Source organism: Haliaeetus leucocephalus, unplaced genomic scaffold (genome assembly GCF_000737465.1).
Source record: "Haliaeetus leucocephalus isolate CR32 unplaced genomic scaffold, Haliaeetus_leucocephalus-4.0 Scaffold362, whole genome shotgun sequence".
Taxonomy (NCBI): Eukaryota; Metazoa; Chordata; class Aves; order Accipitriformes; family Accipitridae; genus Haliaeetus; species Haliaeetus leucocephalus.
Genome location: NW_010972798.1, coordinates 5,987,211 through 6,010,242, shown reverse-complemented (window position 1 = coordinate 6,010,242; position 23,032 = coordinate 5,987,211). Strand labels below are relative to the sequence as shown.

Sequence of the window (23,032 nt, the reverse complement as noted above, 5' to 3'; positions counted from 1 at the left end):
CCAACACGACCGACCGAGAAACGAGAGGAGGTTGGCGGGGGGGGGGGGGGGGGGAGGGCATGTACGAATGAGGTGTGACAGAATTAGCTGCTTACAGCTACATTCACCAAGTGACTGTTTTGGGGTTTTGTTGGGGTTTTTTTGTTGTTGTTTTTTTCCCCATCTTCCTACTGTTTTCCTTGCTTTTTCTGCTCTACTGCTTTTGGAAAACAGCTGCCCTGGACACCACAGAAACTAACCCATGGTCTTCACTCCAAATTAGTTTTTATTTAGTATAGTGAAGTGAGTAGTTTCCATCTATTAACTGATTTTCCTTTTCACTGTTTTAGGTACGGATCCACAGGATAGCTTCCAAACTTCGTCCGAAGACTACAAATAAAGAACTAGAGAAACCCAAATCCTTGTTTCTTTCCTGTTGCACTTTACAACTTCAACTGCATAGTATAAGGCACTCGGTGCTTGTGTTTCAGGCACCTTACTATCAGCTACTCAAGTGTAAAAATTCTGACATACAAGAGAATTGGATTTGCATAATCATTTGTTACTTATGGACAAAACAGATTTCCCATTTTTTACAACCCCTTCCCTAAGTGTAATATGAAGAAAGTCCCCTCAAGTTAGCAAGCATTCTCCTGTTTTTAGTATTTTAATAACTACAGTGCTGCATTCCTAGACAGCTTTATTCTTCTCTCACCATCCAGTTGCATAACCCTTAAAATGTGTTTAGTTTTGGAAAATTTAACAGAATCTTTTGTTATAAAACCTTTGGTGTACATATGATGCACCACGTAATTCACTTTAATAATTCAGTGAGAAAACAGAGGTTTACCAGTAAAATAGTTATCCAAAGTTTTAAAAAGGTAACTCATTTACATGACACTGATACACAAAGAATTTTAAAAGCTAACTTCTAAAAGCTTTACAAAGGAATCTCTACAATATGTTGCTAGGTTTACTAAAATTCAAAAGGTATACTGCAGCTTGCCTGTTTTAAAGCTAGTAAGTTCTGAATTTAAAACGAAACAAAAACACCCCACCACTACCTCCCTGAGGTGTTCGGAAATCTAAGCTTCTATGTTTCACAGTGGGACAACTAACAACTAAACACAATAGCCATTTCAAGTTTTGCCTTGCAAAGGTGTAGCACATTCTCAGAGGAAATACAATGCCTTTTTCTTACCCTGACCCTGTCGTCCCCCCCCTTTAAAAGGACTTGTATCATCTGTTTCAACTAACCAGCAAAAATTCTCTGCTAATCGTTTACAACGTCAGGTTCCTGTGTCCTACTTTCCCTCAGTTAAATAAACAGCAATTAAATCCCCAAAATGTAGGTTGGTTGGTTCTCCTAGCACCTATTTGCATGTTTTTAAACACAGTCACCTTAAAAAAAAGTATTTAAAATATTATCAGTTCTTTGCGTTAATTCTTGCTATAGAAGTAGATAAGGGTAGGATAAAACATCAAACAGATTGAGACGTTATTGATACATATGAATATTTTAGTCTTACAAAAGAGAATCAGCATTTGGTAGCATGTCATGTACTGAACTCAGTGCATTTGAAGAGTTTCAGAATCATAATGGCTCACCTACAGACACATGTACACTTCCGATTTTTTTTTGATTAATTTTATAGGACTTTGTAGCCAAATGCCTTTAAGAATATGTCTCTATACACATTGAAAACAAACAACACTCACTTTATAGATGCACAAAAAACAAACACAAAAAGCCTTAGCCACACAAGTGTATGTACGCACCCAAACTTAAAACATTTTCTGCTCTTTCAACACAAGTAAAAGCAAATTAAAATGGGCAAATAACTCGCAAGAAATTGCTGCCTGAAATACATGGACCTTCCTGTCACGGCCTTATGAAGCTGAAATTATCCAACATGCAAAAAGCACTGTTAATTTTGTTCATAAAGAAATTAAAAGCATTATAACCATGCTAGAAACCGTGATTATTTAAAAATGGATGCAAGAAGAGCTAGATCTGTATTCTGAAAGTTGAGCATCATGCTAGGGATGTTTTTTCCTAAAAAAAAAAGCACGTCCAACACATGCTACTTAGGAGAAGCATTTGGCTCAAAAACACAGAGCAAAGCCAAGAAATAACCAAACTGAATGTATCTGCGCTACAGGTATTGCCCTCTCAACCCACTAATATTCATGCCTCTTCCCATCTCTCTCAGCACTGGTTAGTTCACCTTCAGCATGCATAAGAGTTGATGAGGAACTGCCCTCCTACTCTACCTAATTTTGCTCAGCTGATTCCTTGCCCTGGACAATGGCTGCAGTGCGATGAACTCGTCACTTAAAGCAACTCTGTTGGAGTACATCTACAATTGGACAGAGAAGGGATGGAACATACATGTCAGTAAGTAGTAGCAGTAATTTTCTAAGAGAAAGACACAGGACACGACATTGTTATTTAAGTGGAATACACATCATATACAGAACACAAGCCTGGTACCTTCAGGACAGCTCCTGGGATCATCACAGCCAGTTACTGTTTGGTAGGACCATTCTTAAGTGTACCTCAGCTTTCATACTGAGAAAAAAGGCCTATACACTTTTACATCTATACTTTACCAGACATCTTCATTCAGTATTACTTTCTCCCCCCAAGAGTGCTGTGATTTATATTTACCTGAAGATTTATATTCTGATTCAGATCTACCTTACTGTCCACCTCCTCCTATACAATTCTGTAGCAGACCTATAGTCAGAAATTACCCAGAAGCTACTTCAGGGCAACAGACTTAAGTCAAACAGAGTAAGATGGATTTTCTTTAAGGCCAGCAAAAAAACCCCCTTGGATCACAGCAAAAAAAAGAAACAAAACTACACACATGCACTCTAAGTGCATCAAGGCAGGTAAAGGTAACCAAATTCACCCCTCTATAAAAGTCAACTCATGCTTGCCTGTCAAATTTTTAATATACCGACTTCCCAAACAGAACAGATTTATTTTTTTTAAGTTGTTGTGACAGAAAAATATTTACATTTAAAACTTTATCTCTAGCAGAAATTCTCAAGTGTTTCTCATACCAGTTAAATTTCTTCGCGCTCTTATAAATAACTTAGCTACATGTAACATCTAACTGATGAGAGACAGACTGACTGTTGATGCTACGTCCTTATACTAATAAAAGATATAAAATCAAGTTTTTTATATACTGAGTAGAGTAAGACAGATGCCTACAGATACAGTGAATTCAGAGCACTAAGTTGGGTAACTTGCACAACTAGCGTGCTCTTAAGTTTCTGAAAAATTAAAACAATAGGAGCAAGCATTTTCAGTTGAGAAACCTGTGTTTTGCTCACTGCTCCTGGAGATATTTTAGAATTTAAATGACAGTGGACAGAAACAACTAACTTAAATAGCTGTGATTTAAAAATCAGTGACTAGTTCATGTAACAATTTATCTTGCCCTGATAAAAACGTAGTAACTGTAAACTAAACTTTTTCTCTCCCCCAATATGCAAACATACTAATTTAGTCCTACAACTAAAAATGAGTAATTAAAAATATTCAGTTATACAGAGGGTGCACCAACACTACGAAAAATGCATTTAAAAGGGCAATATACAGAAGTTCCATATCCACTCTTCCAATGACTTCCACAGAAAATTACTTAGTGTTTAGGACAAAGACATTCTCCAGACTCATTCCATCTGAAAGTCAGAGTCCTTTCCTCTGCTTTGAAACTGAAAGAAAAATATTTACTAGAAATTTTAAACAAATATGAGGCATAATCACGAAAGAAGCATTCTGTCACTTCTTGACAATAAATGTGCTAAGGTGGTCACCTGTTCATCTTCACTTATGTCTACTTCCTCACTACAGGAATAGCCGATGAATTCAGTGGGGCTGACTGTCCCCTTAAAAGTAAGAGTGGGAAAATCTCAACAGATTAAACCTCAAGAAAGGAACAAACAGGTGCCACCTTTTAGCAAATACATTTTTAGCTATGATTTCACTATCAGACACACACAGAGAAACCACTGAATGGCTACTGAAGCATTTCTGGTCAAATCAGGTTTTAGATACCTTGACTTTGCAATATCAGGAATTAAGCATTTTCAGAAGAGACAGTATTTTGGTAAACCTCGACCCTAATGCTGACACTGTCAAATGGCAAAGTAGAATGGGAATAAGGGGGGGAAAAAAAGGAAAAAAAAAAAAAAAAAGATGACTAATAGAGATGCACAAAGCAAAATTCCCATGGCTATGAATCAAGCTATAGCCACAGGAAAGATGTTAAGACATTCATCAAGATTCCTTCTTAAAAATAAGAAGTCCAACTGTGTCCTTGACAACACAACTGTAATGGAAGCAAACTGAACACGGAAATTCTTCAGAATTGATTCAGAAAGCAAGAGAATGCAACAAGAAGCATACGGATAAAGCTAGGGAAAAATCGATGCAGGCTTTTTGGATTTAATTCAAACACTTTAGGAACATGAGAAACCTCAACAACTATACCAATACACTGCCAGTAGAAACAGCTGATGTACAGGAAGGAAGGAAAGGGAAGTGTTTGATAAATACTGCCACTAATTTTTGAAGGGGGGGGGGGAGATATGTAAGTATCATTACTTATAGAATTTTTCCTATATCAAGACACTTTAATCCCAAAAGCGCAATAACATGCAATTGACAGTCTTACCAGGTCTAGTTGAACAGTTTTCTGAAAGCTAGTGGTTATTTACTTTGGCTTTTAGCTATTAAATTCCAAGACTGGAAAAAGCAGCTAATATTCCAGTTTTGAAAAGCGACTAATGGGATATTTTGGCTTAGCAATAGGTTTGACAGCATGATGTTGATTCTAGGCAAATTAAGAGAATGTCTCACATGGATTTTTTTTTTTTAACGCACAAATTAGAAGGGTAATGTAATTTAAGTAAATCAACATGCAGATACACCAAGGTAATTACAAGGTTAGATGCTAATTGTAACAGTATTGATGTAATGCAGTTAGGAGTTCTGTATGGCACATAGCTCAGTGTAATTTGGATTAAGCAACTAGGACACCACAAAATCAATATGGCACACAAACAGACTAAAAACTGCTAACAGGTTTCAGATCATAACTGTATATGGGATATCTTTGTGAACTGGATTCTTCATTCACCTTCACTTTTTTTTGGCCCTATGCTATTTGATCTCTCATCAATGACCTGGAAGAAACCAATGTAATATAATCACTTGCAGATAAGAAAAAGATGTAGAAGATAACAGGTTATTGATCTATATTATTTTGTAAACTGAATACAGCTGGGGGATTCATTATTTCCATACTCGGCACTGATGTATGCTGTGCTGGAATATTGTGTCCACTGGTAAAATCCAAAATTCAACATGAGGTTGAGGAATGGTGACGATTAGAGGAGAAACACAAGAATTACTAAAAGCCTGGAAAGTAACTTTTTTGACAGAAGATGCAAGTCCAATCTACTTATCAGTGAGAAAATCAACTTGATCACAAACCTAACCGTGAATAAAACAAAAAACTGTTAATAGAAGGCTTTTCACTTTAGCAGAAAAAGTATAAAAAGATAAAATGCTGAAAACTGAAACCAGAGAGTAACTATTAGAACAATGGGTCAGGATGACTTCTCCATAACTGTCACTAAAAAGAAGAAAACACTCGAACACAGATATTTACCTGAAAGACAGCCTAATTTCAACAGAATGATTTAAAGGAGTCTTTGTAGCCTGTGTCAGGCAAAAGGGAGATTGTATTATCACAGCATATCTTTAGACCTCTTCTATGAATTTATGAAAATGCCACACGGGTAATTATCTTTAATTACATAATCAACAATCAAATACATGGCATATGATATGATCGAGAGTTAAGAAATACTAATTAAAACAAATCCTACAAAAGTAATTTTTAAAATTATTGTTTTCATCACATTTTAAGAACTATTCAGTGCCAATTACAGTTGAAGAGAGAGCTTCTAATACCTAGACAAAAATGAGAATAAGTTACCATCTTCAAAGCAGTGCAAAAACGCATATGATCCTCTCATGCAGTTGCAAGCCCAGATGCAAAAGACTGAGGGACCCCTTTATAAATACTTCTACTATTGTTAGTATCGATTACTTAAACATAAATGTTATTACCTTGTAAAATGGTGTCCTCATTTTTGTAATTTTAAATTAACAACTATCTTCTGAAATGAGAACGCTTTTATGCATTAAACATGACAGCAACGTAAGAGAATAATTAAATATCACAGGAAAGTAATTAGTTTACAAGACAGATTTTAACAAACGCATTCTTTTAACTACCCATCAAGTTGGATACAAAAGCATAACATTACCTGAGCTTTTTCAGTACTTGTTGGTTGTAGATGTCTGTACAGCACTTTCTTCAGAACATCAATAAACAAACAAGCAACTACTATGAGGATTATGGCAAACCAAGCAGAACCACTTGACAACAGTTGAACAAATACAAAGTACATGTCCTGGGTATGTAAAAATGGCCTGAAAAGTTAAAAGAAGTGGCAATTACTAAAAAGAACTTCTAGAAACAAAAGTACAGCACAGGCAGGCTCAAGTGTAAGTGTATCTTATTTTACATCAAGCAGCAAGTCTCTCAGGATGCAGTTACAACTGCATGGTGTCCATGAAGAAGGCTAACAATTTGTTGGATCTGACCTGCAAAGAAACTCTGGAGAAGGAGGGTACCAAATTTGGGAGGAAAACGTTCTGGTTTCGTTTTAAGTTGTGTTGCAGGAAATCAATCACCATCCTCTCTCCACGCCCCCCCCCCCCCAAGCCCCCAAAATACAAGCAAAAAATACATCACGCTACTGATTCAAACCCCAGTGTTTAATTTCTGTTGCAAATTACTTATTACATAGCACCTCTGGGAACCTATCTACTTTTTAAAAACAAAAATGCCTTTAAAGTCACAGGCTGTCAGAGACAAGTAATGCCTGTCCTTTAGCACAGGACAGCTTAGCAGCATTGCTGAAATTTCTAAAAGAATCACGAAAAGCAAGTGGCCACTCTAGGTTTAAAAATTTATTTTCTGACACCTGTCACAAAATTTAGAGCAAGATGGTAGAACATAATATTTCAGTGTTTTTTCATAGCTTCATCTATCGTATGTGCTATAGAAAGGAGACGAAATAAAAAAGAATCACTCACCAGATAATTCCCCCATAAAATAAGGAGAATATGAAATAAAACACAATGGATCCCCAAGTAACAAAATGGTTTATCCATGTCCAGAAGTGAGTTTCTAGTGCCATCTAAAACAAAAATAACTTCAATAAACTTCCTTTTTCCCCCCACTTCCCAGAAAATTATAAATACTGGCCTGAACGTACTTATGAACTTCCAGCTCAAACACTAAACATTGCTGCAACATGCAAAAACTACAAAGAAGAATTTTAACCACCATTGAAAACAGACACAAAAACCACTTATCTGGAATCCTCAAGAATCAATTACTTCTGTACAACTTTTGAATCAATTTTAAATTATTGCTCTATTACATATTTGCCTATATACCCAATCACAGAGAGTAATTACTGTGTCATACCTTCATCGTAACAGTTATAACCATAACGGTGAAGACCAAAGTACCAAACGTCCAGTTCCCAAACATCTAAGAAAAGAGCAAGGCAAAAATCATGGAAGGGGAAAAAAAAAAAAAAAAAATCAGTTAAGAGCATTCAAGGTAAGTCAGATTCTTCTCAAGTCAGCTACACTAACGTCTACTACCACCAAGCCTGTGGTCATAAGCTTGTGACAACTAATCATCATGAAAAAGCAAGAAGGATACAACACAAACTACCAGAAAAAAAAACAGCTTATGATAAGAGCAAAATTAACAACCCACAAGTCATCTTTCTTCTTGGTTCAAAACAAATCACGACAAAGTCTACATGAAATATGAAGAAAGTCCAAAACGGTACCATGAAATGATAGGAAAATTAATCAATTAAGTATAAGCATCCAATAGAAAGTAAATACTGGGTGGAAGGTATTCACTTTAATGTAAGTGCAAAACACTTTTGAGTTTAAACATTTCCAGATCATTTTCAACATGCAGCATCACCTGAAAGTTCACTTTTTACCCCAAGCACAATTTTACAATTCAAAAATAATGGTGCCATTGTATTTTTCACAGAAAATTCTAAGGAAAAGACACTTTGTTTCAAGGCTAATAAACACAAAATTAAGCTTCAATTCTAAAATGCTCTGTCATTTTTGTATTCTCTTGCCCATGTAAATTAAACTATCAAAACTCTGAACAAGTTCTACAACAATAAAATCTCAGCTCTGACAACCAAGCAGGGATGCCGAGTTTGTAATCTATCTACACACATGCTACTCAGACACACACTGCCATTCTACAACAGGTCCAACTGCTCTGCTCTTGTACGCAGTCTGGGTGCTGAAACTGAAGACGTTGCTGTTTGGTAGCTATTTTTGCCACTGACATACTGAACAATGACCAAACCCTGAACTCTGTGTTTACCAGTAACAAACTAAGCAAGCAAGGAGAAAGGTACCACATGCAGACAGGCAATGAAAGTCATCCTAGAGTTGATTTGTTAGTACAGCACAGAGGCACGGAACTGGGATTCGCACAGTTGTAGTCCTTGTTACAGAGCTCTGACAAAAACAAATCCCAACAGCCTGATGATAGATCTCACAACTGTTTTTCTCATCTTTACACAAGGTACAAAATTGAGGCAGCCATGAGTCTGGATTTACTGATAATTTTAAAGATCTTTGTTATAACATGTCTTCTGGAGCCTTCTATTTACTTTTCATACCGACAGTAATGTTTAACAAGCAACACGCTTGCTGTTAACTGCTGCAATAATAATCTTAAAGTAAAATTAGACTACTGCTCCTGAGTGACCTCTGAAAGAAAGTGTCTTTGCTAACACTGCTCTCAATGGTCACAGAGTTAGAATGCAAAATATGAACGGATTCTTGCCACCATTTTATTTTTGAACATATTTACACTGTGGATGCTGCATCCCTTAATCCTGTGAAGTAACAGATACAGTATTTTGTATCTCCTCCTCTTCTAAACTCTTACCATTTGCCTGTTAGGTTTCAATATCTGACGACATGCACAGCATGAAAAAGGGGGGAGAAAAAAGAACTAAAAGATCAAGTTGTTGCACAATGCGTTGAGGTAAGCCTAACAAACCACCAGCATTACCAAATTACTTACAATCTCTTCTATTCTGCTTTGCTCCAAACTGAGAACTTGGAATGAAAACATGAGGTCTTGCACTAACACTACCCTGCATCACACATTTGCACAAAGTGATCACTTCTTGAGGACTTCTTACAAGAAAGCACTTCAGCAGTACACAAGTTTCTCTTGCCCTTAACTTTGGCTTTTTCAGGCACACATTAAATTTGCAACATATTTTATGCACTGCAGATATTTTACTGCAACACACAGTTCTATCAGTTCCAATAACCATCTTTTAGCAAACACAGAGAGGTAGAGAGCAACTCCAAATAAATTCTAAGACTTTTTTTTAAGTCACATCACAGAAAACATGAGAAGCCAAAGGGCATCTGAAAGCTTTATTTCCATAAGCTCATTCACTAAGTACATTCAAAAAAAAATCTTGAGCTTAATTTAAACAAGAAACCATTAAAAGAACCTTCTCCATTAACACAGACATTAACACACTGGTCTAGACTTATAGAATATGATCTGTTCCCCAAACTAAACATTTGTTATTAAATACAATGAAAAATGTCTGTTCCTGCCATGTGGATGTTTACCAAGCAATTTTGGAAGTGCTTTGACAACGAAGACAGATGCACAGAAACACACTGATTCATAGTGTAAAATCACTTCATTAGAAGAGTACTGAAGGTCCTTTACCAGCTCACAAGAACTTCAAAGCCACACAGCTTGTAACAAATGACAAGAGAGGATACACTCATACCTCAGTTGCACGAGACATTTTAGTCTCGAGCACAATGATTTTCATGTTCTTATCAAACATCTCATGATGAAATAGGTACTCCAACTAGCTGCACCACTCTCCCTTTATCACTCCTTTCTCTGCAGGGATGCAAACCACCAGTTCACACGCTCGCTGCTTTCAGTCACTCGAGACAATTCTGGCCATTGTTTGTGCATCGTTATATGGAAATCCTTTTTCTGGCTAAACTTCCTGAGCTCATGCCCACTCCCTATCACCAGGCGACCACTGTGAATACAGCATGATGCTATTTTTGTACCTTGTGCCATAACCTGCAACTCTACCAAGCACTACACAAGAATCAGCAAGCAATTCATGTCAGCAGTAAGAACGGCATAATGAGAGAAGCAAGTATATTTTTGCATCGCTACCCATAACAGTTTTATGAGAGAAAAATAATTATCTAATTGTTCTAAATTGGGTTAGCTAACTCAGAACCGGGGAAAATGAGGAAGCAGACTTGTAATGGTTTCACCCAAACTAGAGGGTTTTTTATATGACTTTTCCTGTGAACTTTAACATCTTTAAAATAGAAAGTGTCAAATTAGTATTTTATGATTTCAAGTTATTGTCTTAAAAACACTTATCGAATAAAATGTATAATTTAAAAGCAGCTTGCACCACTTATTTTAAAAATTCTGAGTAATCCAAATAAATACATTTTCAGGAAAAGCTTTAAGACTTTTGGCAACTTTCAGATTTAAGCCTGATTTTATAACAGATCCTAAAGAGAAGCTATTGTTTGACACTGCAATTAAGTCCAACTCAAAATGAGTTTTGAATGAATGAATATAAATTCTCATTTACTGAAGTTATATGATTTTGACAAAAACAGTATACAAAATAAAAGTTTAAGACAACCATAGTACAGTCATTATCTTGAAAGATATGTTCTTCATAGTCATACACTTTCTGACATGTCTTCCAGTTTCCACACTAAGAAATGTTACTCTTGAGAGCAGACACAAATATTGGCAAAGCATCTTTGGTAATTATGTAGTTCATAAAAACAACAACAAAAAATCTTAGATTTTTCTGACACAAGAGGATTTTTCAAAAAAGCATTAAGAAATATTACTAAAAATACAGTGGTAGAATAATTCTTATGGTACTGTACCTGGCCATTTCCCAGCAGAGAAGTGTCTTCTCCCATTAGAAGATATGAGCCATAAAAGAAAACAAATGCATGAAAGAAGCCCAAGACGGTCCAGTAAAGAAATGGTTTAAACCCAAGATGGGCGTTTTTACTGATGTCTCTGCAGAAATAAAACAGATTTTGGATTTCAGAATGTCTTTATATAACCCATCAGCTATTCGCATTGCATGACTGCTACTGCTTTGAATAAATGTAACTTTCAAATGTACCAAGACACATTTAACGAATGCTGACATATGAAAAAATACATAAATCACAGGCAATAAAAGAACTCTCAGCTCTCATGTTCTGCCTCTGCTTTACGCTGGGATCACCAATGGCAAGGGTCTCTAATGGGTGAAATTCAGAATAGCACAAACTAGAAATCTTCTCCCTAAGGTGGAATTGCAAGAGGAAGAAAAAGCCAGACCTCTCAATACTTGCCCCTTGCTCTGCTTAAAAGACCTTTAGGAAAAGAGAAACATCTAAGAGACATCTCTTTTTTTACAAAAATACATACTTTTTTCTCCAAAAAGCAGTATGCAGTGCAACATGCTACCACTGGGAGGACATCTAATTCTACAGGAAATCACTTCCCCTCTTAGTAAAGCATTTTTTGTGGTGATTCCCCTAACCACAGTTTTTCATTTTTTTTCATTTGTGTGTCTGAGTGATTTTCACCTCCTACATGTAATGGAGGAGAAGGCCACCAGTCATCTAAGCTGACCGAGTCCTCAATTCTCTTCCAATCTTAACATGACTGACATAAAAAGGTGCTTCTCTTAAAATACTCATGTTAGTTAACTTTTAGGATGAAAAGTATGTAGCTGCAGTTCTTCTTTGTCAAGATAGTTACTAAAAATTGCATAAATCACAGATAAAAATACTGCAGGAATGCATAATAGCAAGTTCAGACTTTTGCAGATGCCACTGTTGTTATAAACAACGTGCTACTGTGACAATATATGCAAGATATACATACCGATAGAGCACAGGTTTACTCTGTAATACATGCGGATGCACATGCTGTTCAAAAAGACTGTATATGAGGACAGGCAGGGAAGTGAAACAAATATTGTACAAAGTCAGGTAGACACTGTCATAGAGCGTCTGAAAATGGAAACAAAAAGTATTCTGAGTCTTTTAAAGAAAAAAGTTGTTTATATTAAAATTCATTAGCACACTAATAGCAGCAACAAATCATTAAGTACATGAATTTGCTAGTTAGAAAAAAGCTATGCTCACGTAACCATCTAGTAACATCAAGCTATCGAATATAGAAAATTAAGCTGGATATTTGTTAAGTGTATAATCTGTGCTGCACCTGTGTAGTTCTTTCCCATTTTTTCAGTTATTTACCCTAAGTGTTTCATACACATTTACCAAGATGCAAGGAATCCAATACTTACTTGTTGTGAAAACAAACAGAAGAACTGATATAAAAACTGTGGTGTAATAAAGCACACATTCTGAAAAAAGAAAAGTGAAGAAAATAGTTAATCCTCAGTATCTGCCTCACAACCCTAAAAGAAACTGCTAACTCTTACAAGCTGGTAAAAATACACAGTGAGAGCATAAAGCATTTTAGCATTTTACTTGGCAAAGTGAAGCAATATGCTTTGCTCAAGAGCGTATTTTGTTTGTCCTTTGGGAAAATGAACCTGAAAAATAAAAACTTAATTATATGTGCTTGCTGAACACATCCCCTTATGGGAGTACAAGTAGTATTAAAGGAGGAGAAAACCATCCATTTTCCCCTCAGTTTCTTTTTAAGAATTTCTTTGCAAAACAGTTTCCACACTTCATTCAAGAAAGCCTGTGCCCTGCTCACTTGAGCTTTTTGCATGAGGGTAGACAAAACGGAAACCAAAACATAACACCATGCTGTTATCTTTAAATGAAAGCAAACAACAGAAGATAAAGGTGGCTTGGTGGCCAATGCTAGAATCTCAGATAGATGTCAAGAAAGACAGTAAATTTTCACGTATCAAAACCGATGATCAATGGGAAAAAAAAGGAAACAAAACAAAACAAAAACAAACCCCATCGATGATGTTATTAGCACTTCAAACACCCCGGCCCAGCACTGAGCTCCCAGGCTCGTCCCCTCACTCCTCCCTCTACCATTTTGCTTAAGCTCGCCCTGCTGCTCTATGCCCATAGCTGCCCGAGAGCTATCCAGAGAGAACAGTCCTTGGTGCTTACTTCCCTTGCAGTGTTTCATCACAGGATTTCTTAAGTCAAGGCTGGGACTGTTAAGTTTTCTTAAGGTAAGCCTGCTGGCAAAGAGCATGCTTCCTCCCCACACACTTTCTGCCAGCCCTTCCCTCCCTCAACTACTTCCTGTGCTCCTTCTTCCTTTTAAGGAAGATGAATGGATTTGGCTCATATTAAATCAATAAACAAAAAGATTATACTTTTACATCTTGCTAAAGAATGCATTTAATTTCAAGCTAGTAATACTGCTTTCAGAGAGCAAACATGTCTGCCTCAGCCTAGGCAAACTCATTGTGGCATTTAAAACCTATTTCTAGGCAGAAGTACTAAAAAATTTCACAGTTAAACTACTGCATTTGGTTGTAAAATATAAATAAAAAGCCCAGAAAACATGTTTGAACAGAGATGTTTAACCTGTTTCCAACAAAAATCTTAGATCTGAAATAAATTTCTTGCTGGGAGAAAGTTAACACGTTTTTCTGTAAACTTCACTGGCACTCTTTGAAGACTTACCTTATAAAAAAAGTACTGTACAAGGGTTGCTATTCTAATATAGTAAAAGTGCCCATGAACAAAAAGCAACTTGGAGAGGAATTTAAACCGCGCTATTGCATAGTCACTGTTTCTTACAGCTTGTCTTCCTTCCTTGCCCATGATTCCTGTAATATTTGGAAAACAAAATAGGAAAAAAGGTTAAACATTATAAAAATTAGCGTTTAAAAAAACCCAAACAACAACATACATTGGAAGCAACAGTTCTATTTTCCTGCACTTCAACATTATAAAGACTTCAGCAACTTTCAGTTCCAAAAGAAGACATTATTCCAGACACTTACAACTAAGGGAAACTGCTCATTTGATGCAAAATAAAATTAAAAAAAAAAAAAAAAAAAAAAAAAAAGACTATTTACATAAGCTATGCTTAAGAAAAGATTTATGGGAAGACATAGAATTAATAACACTAATACAAAACCAACATTCCCAAATCAAGCAAACCATTCTCAATCCATCATCAATTATCAATTTACTTAGTGTCTTTTACTTCAGAGCATTTTTTCTTACAGTACTTTCTAGGAACAGTATATGACCTATACTCAATAGCAGAGTAATAGAAATGCTGTTCTTACAACAGCAGTTTACTTAACTGATGGGCTGACAATGCTTGTCACTTGTCACAGCTGAACACAATTTCATTTCTAAAAACTATTATTAAGATTAGGATAAGCATACACAGAGAACAAAATGCTCTTTTACAAAAGAAAAGTGGCCCAGGATTTCTGAACACCAGACACTTAAAAGTGCTGGTTGCCCTTGAAAAAAATAGTCTAGAGGTCCCATCACTCTTGATGGCAAAGACTTGCTAGTTCTGACCAGCGTACATGTAATATCTAATATGCTACAAATTACAATAAAAACTTGGATAATTTTATTTTTCATAAGCTTGAGTTATTTGACAAACTAACTGTAGAATAAAGCTTAATTTGCTATTGGCTTGCAACCTTCTCAGGCAGGCTATACCCACAGTCTTAAAACACACGGCCACATGATTTACATGATAAACATTACGTATACCTTTTTAATCACAAAGGGTGACAGATTGAATATCCTGATGCACTAATACCTTACATTAGAACCTTCAGCATTTACTGTTGTAACAAACACCATCCCACAAAATCAGTAAAGGAAATACCAACATACTATGTGATGGGTACCAATTCAGTTATACATATGTTTTGGTTTGTACTCAGTTATATAACACAGCAGCAAAAAAAGTTTAAAGGTGGTCCTGGCCAAATAACAGAAAACCATATAAACAGAGAAAACTACCAAGCCCAGCTGAGAATCAGTAACAGTCTCTCAAATACAAACTTCTCCTCAAAGACTAACTAGACACAAATGGCATTTCTACAGTGATACAGATGTGGTGCAAACAGTGGCAGTTTAGCACAAAGGGACATTTAAAGGTCAAGTTTACACAGGAACTTAGAACCTGACAATGTCTGAAGTTAGAGATATCCACTTCCAATATCTGAAACAGAGTACTTCTGAGATTCTAGTTAGAGAGAATCTTTGCTGTTCTTAAGGCAACATTAAGCAGGACCTCTGATAAATGGTAGACTACACAGTAAACCTAAGATTTCTGAAAGCAAACAGCCTTAAATTTTAAATTTCACTAAAATTCTGCTACAACAGATAACTCACCCTGTCATTCACAGGTGCAAAAATGTTACAAGTTAAGCTGTTTATAAACACTATTCATGATCTAATATTCTACTAAAATTTGCATCTTATTTGCCTTTATCTCTTTTGACAAAAGAAAGTTACCTATGCCAACATGTGCTTCTTGTATCATGCTCACATCATTAGCACCATCACCAATTGCTAATGTTATAGGTTTCTCTGGAGACGTTTTTAACAGTCGCACTACCTGGGAAAAAAAAAAGGGGGCAGAAATTTTTCAAATTAGACACATAGTCTACTTACAAACCCACTAATGTCACTAATTCCCAAGTATCTTAATTACCTACCTATAAATATAATTAATATGTTTTATGAATGTGCACGCTTGGGTAAAAAACATCTTTGGCATTATACACGCTCAAATTCATTGCTCCTTTAGGAAAGCTGCTTGCTTTGGGGCACAAGCCTTATTTAAATACTATGCCTGCCTTGCACTTATTTTGCTGTTCTTTTTTAGCTGTTCCTTTACAACTCTTAATTTGGTGCTTTATTGTATAATAAAACAGTCAAGTAGAAGTTGGAACTGAAAATTTACTTGAGTAATCCAGTTTTAGTGCCCTTTACTAGACTTGCCCAGATTCTTCACATTTTCAATTAATGGAAGTGATCAGCATAAATGAGGAATCTGAAAAAACGATGTATTAGCTCAAAGATCAATACATGCTGTTATTAAGGAAAATAGTTTCTTTTTAAAGCAACTTCATTATCACCAATGGGTATTCTCAGTTGGAAAAGTCACAGAAGAAGATATGATAGAAAGACAAAAAAAAAAAATTGTTTACATACAATGCTCTAAAATCCTCAAAAGAAGAGCAGCGATATCCCGCTCTTCACAGAAAGGAAACACATCTTTAATGTAAGTGCCAACAATATTCGAAATAGAGTTAGTCAGATGAAGCTTTTGGTTAAGGAGAATTAGTAATTCATTAACCTCCCAGAGAGCTCTAACTAAAGGTAGAAGCTTCACTAATCACCCCTAAACGAGCTGCAGAGGTAGACGTGGGAATACAGATCCAGAAGACTTTCTAAAAACAAAAAAATATCTATCTACGAAAAAATACTGCATTTCCCCCCTGAAGTTCCAGAAAACCCAAAGTGGAAGTAACAGAGCAACAACTGCATAAGATAGACACAAACAACTGTATTCAAATAATTGAGTTCTAGCTGGCAGTATCAGTGCATTGATTCATAGGAGCAGTAACTCACTTCACACAAGGAACACAACAGTGATTAAATACAGTCCACAGTTCAGAGAAAACCACTTGATTGTGGGAATACATTCCCTAATTGCCAGTATTAATATTCAAGTTTAAAGGTTCCCCATTCCTAAGGGGTAATTATTTAAAGTACATTTAGCATTAGATCTTAGTAAGCAGCATTAAAGAGGTAGCAAGGCTGCAGTATGTCACCCAGATCGGTCCTCATGACATACCAAAGACTGTGGTAATTTAGACAGACAAACATCTACACGAAAAGGTCAAGACAAATTCTCTGGCAAGTTTTAACAGCTGCAATCAGTAGCAGCTCTGAATTACTGACATGAAAGATGTTCAAAAAGGTTTCCGAGCCATAAAATATACAAAAGTAAGTAGTAAGACCACTAGCCATATATTAACAAGCATTAAAATTAAAGGAAAAGACGTGGGAAATACTAAGCTGAGTTCCAGCTTAACCTTGGAATAAACCTCAAAAAAAAGGGTGCCTACAGCAGAAAATCAAATGCAAGGCTAGACTACTTGGCCATACACTTCTTTCCCCACCCTCTCCTCCCATGTTGTATGCCATTTGTCTCAGTGATTTATATACTTCAGTGTTTAAAATTTAAGTCACTGCCATCAAAATCAAGTTTTACTATACTTCATGACAAAACACAGGAAATAATGGAGATTATCTGCTGGACAGGATAAGAATTAAGGAAAGCATTATTGGCTGCTATCTGCCAGATTTGGCAGTACAAAATGCATGATAAATCAAGTTAAGTGACAAAATAAGAACAAGGACACAACATAGGCAAAAAGCTACACCTTAAAGAGGGGATGGCAAAAATTTCAGCTGAAAGTGTACACGAAGTAGACACACCCAACAAATTGTTTTTCTCATAGTAGTTACAAACAACTTCCTTTTAACATTTTATTGAAACTAATATTATACCAATTTTTTTTTTTTTTTTACACAGCTGACCAGTTTTATAATGAAGTGATTCTAAAGACTGCATTAAAAGTCTGGCTAAACGTTGGAAGCAGGAAGAGTGACCTCAAAACAGGTCACTTATGCTATAATGAAATAGCCTGCTCTCTTTTACACATTTACTACCGCACATAAGTGTTTCCTAGTGCTTTAAGTTAAAAAGATGTCTTTTTTCCTTTTCTTTTTGACAAGGTGTAAAAATAAGAGTGGGCAACAGTGTCCCTTCAGAGGTTTAGTACTACTAGAAATACATGCAAAAAGCCTTTAAAGCATACAGATAAGCTAAAAGTATGAGAAATTAAAAAATACTCCAGTAGAGGTATACAATTGAATATTAGTCAAAAAAAGAAAAGAGAAGCATAAAAATAACGAGAGACAATTTCAAAAAGGAAAGATTATACCTCTTCAGAGCTTCGCTTTCTAGAGAAAAAAAAAAAAAAAAATCACAAAAGCTGAATTTTAATTTTATCTGACCCGTCCTTGAGTAAAATTAAGTACACGTGAAGGAAAAATGGCTTTAGAAGAGAGCATTAAGGCAAACTTCCCACAGAGACTAGCCTCAGGTACCCTTCCCTTCTACTTCTTCCTCAAACTTGGGTATTTTTTAAATCTTTAGAAAAGCATATTTTTTCCCTACAGCTTCATGAATTTTCAGTTTAGCCTTTTTTTAAGCTCTCCTAGCTTTAGCTTTTGGAAAAGTGATGGAACAGGCAATGCAAAGGCATGAGGTGATCAGGACAGCTACTGTCTTACAGAACACTCAAGAGGCTGATTAAAGATTAGCTGCCTTCTTACATGGTGGCTGTATTTTGACACTCTCCATCCACTTGCAAATTTTCACAAACGCATGTATAAACTTATGAGCAAACTACTCCAGATCAATTGAATTTAACAAGGATTCAAAAGTCACAAAAAAGGTCAGGCAAACAAACAGAGCAGTTCCAGAAATCCTTGCCTCCTCAATCCATGATAAAAATACTTAAAAGACAATCCGATTACATTCTCACTTACCTTTGCTTTCTGAAGGGGTGCCATGCGACAGCACAACACTGCAGAACAGTTTTTGCAAACTTCCATGAACAGTTTTTCATGTTCCCTGAGTGCAAGAGAGAGGCTGGTCCCATCCACAACCAGTCCATGCTGGATAACATGGTCTTCCTTTATTCTATTCAGGGACAAAAAAGCTGGCTTTGTATTGGTGCGAGGGAAAAATTTAAATTTTGTTATTAACTATGCAGTTGCCCATACAATAAACAAAAGAAGTTAGCACGTTAGACAGACTGGTTCTTCAAGTCTGTCGTTATATTACTAAATAAATTTTTTAAAAAGGCAGCTTCACGTGTTTGGCACATACATCAAAGAGATTGCCATAGAATTTGAAAATAAAAGAAAACCAAGCTAAGATAATCACTTAGATAATGACATCTCAGATGTTTTACCTCTTGGCTAGCTGCATCAGTTGTTCTGCGCATGTACTGTCTGACTTGTGTTGCACAAGCTCAAGGATGTTCATGGTTCTATGAAAGTGTCCACATGATAAACTGACACTAACAGCCGTTTCATGCTTATCTCCAGTGAGTACCCACACTTTGATACCAGCCAACCTGAGCGCTTCTATAGTTTCTTGGACCTTCTCCTGCAGTCTAGAAACAAGAAAAAAATCTTAAATAACCAATTTATAACACTTAACAAAAAAAGAGTTTACACTGTGACTCCACGTTACTCCTGTAACCTCACTGTAATGATGACTTAAGACTGCATTTCCAATTTTACTTATATTTCTGGAGAATCATAGTCTGGCAGATGACATTCTGTTACCAGTAATAAAATGAAGGCCTTGATAAAACAAAACCTGAACTTCAAACCTGCTAAGTGATCAAATACTTGTAATAAGCATATTTTAATTTAAATTAGGCACCACTGCTGCATTTGAGAAGCTTTAAAACAGTCCACAATTACTATCTACTGTGGTGCATGAAATGCTTCTAACTGCTCCATCTGTACACTCCAGTGTACAATACACTCTGACTTACAGAATATCCACTACACAAGCAGAATGCTTTGCAAAGTACCTATGTATAGGAGTTTTCCCAAAGAATTAGCTGTTACCCTAAATATTTACTGTAATTATTCCATTTCACATACATTAAATCTCTCCTAATGAAGCACACTAAGTCATACTTATTAAGCCAAAATCAGTTGGTACAACGTGTTTTGAATGCTCCTCAATCCAGAGAGGTAAACATACTAAAGAAGAATAGCACAGAACTTTTGGTTGTGGTGGAAGAATTTTTTTCATGGCACACATCATATTTCAGTTATAAATCCTAAACTCGCTATGTTTTTCAGTGTAGTTAGTAGAAACTCCATTGCATACTTGTCTTCTACTCCTGTAGCCCCAAGTAATTCAAGATCCCTTTCTATGAAGTTGAATACATCTGCTAATCTTTCTTCCCGTTGTTGTAAGGCAGTCCTGGCCTCATGAAGGCGTTTGCCAATTTCTTGATACTCCTCAGGTGTGAATCTTCTGTAGGCTATGCACAAAGTTCTTAGTCCTTTCTGCGAGAAAATAAAAGACTATATTCAGAGCAGACAAGATTCTGATCTAACAAGAAGGCATCACCTGCAATTTGTTCACTTCAAGTCACAGAATTTGTACTGGAAGAATTTTCATCCAATCAGCTGGGCAAGCATATACACTTACCAAAGCAAATTCATCCACATGTATCCTTGTTTTGTCTATTTCTCCACTCTTACTACGAGGAAGAATGGAAGATTCTGCTCCCTTTGTGAATAAAAGCTTCTCCCCTAAAAAGTAAAATAGAACAGAAATTAAGAACACATACTATTTAAGAAGTTCTCAGCTGCAGCTTGTGCAACTTCTGATCACTTACCTGAGGGACTCTCTACAATGACACTCATTCGTCTGCGATTTGGATCAAACTCCAAAACATGAAGCAATTTATACCTGTATTTTGTGTTTTAATAAAGAGGGAAAGGGAAAAAAACATTTTTAGAAATAAATTTCCAAAGACAATGACTTATAAATACAGTCTTACCCCACAGAGCTTTCCCCAAAGTGTCATTTTTATATAGAAATGCTAAAAGTAATGCTACCACTGTTGAGCAACAATGTTATCTGTGTTTCTGAAACTGATTGCTTTTCATCACTTTATATTTAATTCCATTCTACAAGAATAAAAGGTTCTTCTACCAATAGGAATAGTTTCCTGAACGCTAGCTTTAGATCTGGAGATTACAATCAGCTCCTACCTATTCCTTTATCCTTCTATCATTACTTCAGGTGTAACTTTGAAAACTACATTTTGTTTCTAGCACTTGTAAACAATCTACAGTCAAAGAGGAGCATATGTTCCCTGATAACTGGACTATTTTTTTATTATGTTACCACTAGTTTAGAAACTTAATTTTAGACATTTAAGTTTAAAGTACTGCCAACTAACTGACACAGATCAAATGGATAAAAGGTGTTATGACATATGACAGATACACAGTTATCAATAATATTTCTACTCATTTTAGGAAAGTTTAAAATAATTAGATTATGCATACATGAGACTGATTCTGGGAACTTCTAGAGCTGAAAGCACAAACTGTAAGACTTTAATAAACAATCCAGTTTTCCAACTCTACTACAGTCTCAACCTTTGAGGAATGGGCAAAGATACAAACTGTTACAATACACACCTACACAGAGTAACTCACACACAACTCTTGCATCTCAGTTTCAATTGGTGGGGAATAAGATGCAAGCTGTCTTGAAGACATCAAGGGAAAAGCATTAAAAAGAGCATGCTGTGGAAAGGCAAGGTTTTCTTATGAAGAGAGAGGATTAAGAGGAGAACATTATATTAATCTTCACTACTGTTCTGTCCTTCAAAAGAAACAAGGAATAAAAATTAATACCTTTCTGGTTTTCCGAGACTTTTTACTTCCATACTGTCCCCACTAGTTCCAGTAAATACAACTCCAACCCTAAAAGGTAAAGAAAATAATACATTAATTTTAACCATCACTTTAGACATAATGCCTATTGAGAAAGGGGGCCAGGGGAGAGGGGGCCAGCGCTCTTATACCCCATTACTGCTCTCTATTTCTAGAGAAGATGAAGAATGCCCACTTTCTACAACATTTAATAGCAACATACTCTGTCCATTATAATTTCTCAAGGATTTCCATAAATATTTTAAATAATCAATTCATAACATGCCTAGGTTTTTGTGTATTTTATTTTTGTATGTTTTCATAGTAAACTGACAGTGCCAGGCCCTGGGCTTTACAATCTTTCTGAGCAAATTTTAAGGTTGCTTTTACCATGAATTGCCTGCCCTAGTAGGCAATTTCTACATTAGATAGTTTTGGCAGTACAACTCACCGGCTTGCAGCTTCAACTAAAGCTTTCTCATCTGGTGAAGAAGCATAATACTCCAATGGGGATGCTATTCCATTGGCTTGCCAGGGACCATCAGCACCATCTGTTTGATCTGCATTGATCTGCACTGTATGACAAAGGCAAACTGCTTTCAAGAAGAGTTCTTCCTCTCTCATCTGTAAGAAAGAAAAAACCTCATCTGTAACATTTACATATGAACCCAGTTTTGAACATATTTAATAAAAGAATATGTTTTTACTTAAAAATCTGCCAAATATTCCATGTTAAATAATCATATCTCAACATGTTTAATAAATATTATTTGTTCAGTAACACTTAATAGCTTCACACTTTTCAGAAATTGTGATTTTTTAAAAAAATGCTACTGCTAGAAGAGTATTTCTCTAAAATAAAACACTTTCTACCTAGGATGCCTAATGGGGGTGGCGGTGGGGTGTGTGTCTTACCAAACTATGCCTATTTCCATCTGGAGAATCTTCAGAAAACCCCTCTGGAGTTAGTTTACCATTGACCTCTTGGTACTTTACGCCATTAATGGAGCACTCCCGAAACTGCATCTCATTTTCAGTTAATGTACCGGTTTTATCTGTAAACACATACTCTACCTTTTGTAAAAGAAAACAAAAACAGACTTGGAGTTGCATATATTTGTTAGAATTAAAAAAAAAAAAAAAAAAAAATAAACTCACACTCTCCACTACACACCTTTTTTTGATCATGTAAAAATTTTAATTTCTGCCATCAGGTATTTACAGCTTATTTTTAAATTAATCAGAAAACAAAGCACAATCAATAAAAAGTCTGTAGTAATGAATTTTAATATTAAAAAAGAAGTAGAAAAC

The 23,032-nt window shown here is 35.8% G+C and overlaps 1 protein-coding gene across 4 annotated transcripts in view; it reads right to left on the bottom strand.

Moving 5' to 3' along the window:
* ATP11B (ATPase, class VI, type 11B) overlaps positions 1 to 23,032 on the bottom strand; it is a 55,985-nt gene that overhangs the window by 14,374 nt on the left and 18,579 nt on the right. For all 4 annotated transcript variants that reach the window (XM_010572944.1, XM_010572943.1, XM_010572942.1 and 1 more), the window contains 16 exons: positions 22,637 to 22,795; positions 22,173 to 22,345; positions 21,704 to 21,772; positions 20,671 to 20,744; positions 20,481 to 20,584; positions 20,154 to 20,335; positions 19,216 to 19,419; positions 18,788 to 18,941; positions 15,674 to 15,776; positions 13,862 to 14,007; positions 12,541 to 12,600; positions 12,114 to 12,241; positions 11,114 to 11,252; positions 7,569 to 7,634; positions 7,172 to 7,275; positions 6,337 to 6,502 (listed from right to left, as the gene is read on the bottom strand). In XM_010572944.1, coding sequence (XP_010571246.1) covers positions 6,337 to 6,502; positions 7,172 to 7,275; positions 7,569 to 7,634; positions 11,114 to 11,252; positions 12,114 to 12,241; positions 12,541 to 12,600; positions 13,862 to 14,007; positions 15,674 to 15,776; positions 18,788 to 18,941; positions 19,216 to 19,419; positions 20,154 to 20,335; positions 20,481 to 20,584; positions 20,671 to 20,744; positions 21,704 to 21,772; positions 22,173 to 22,345; positions 22,637 to 22,795 — 2,031 coding nt within the window. The remainder of the gene's footprint in view (positions 1 to 6,336; positions 6,503 to 7,171; positions 7,276 to 7,568; positions 7,635 to 11,113; positions 11,253 to 12,113; positions 12,242 to 12,540; positions 12,601 to 13,861; positions 14,008 to 15,673; positions 15,777 to 18,787; positions 18,942 to 19,215; positions 19,420 to 20,153; positions 20,336 to 20,480; positions 20,585 to 20,670; positions 20,745 to 21,703; positions 21,773 to 22,172; positions 22,346 to 22,636; positions 22,796 to 23,032) is intronic.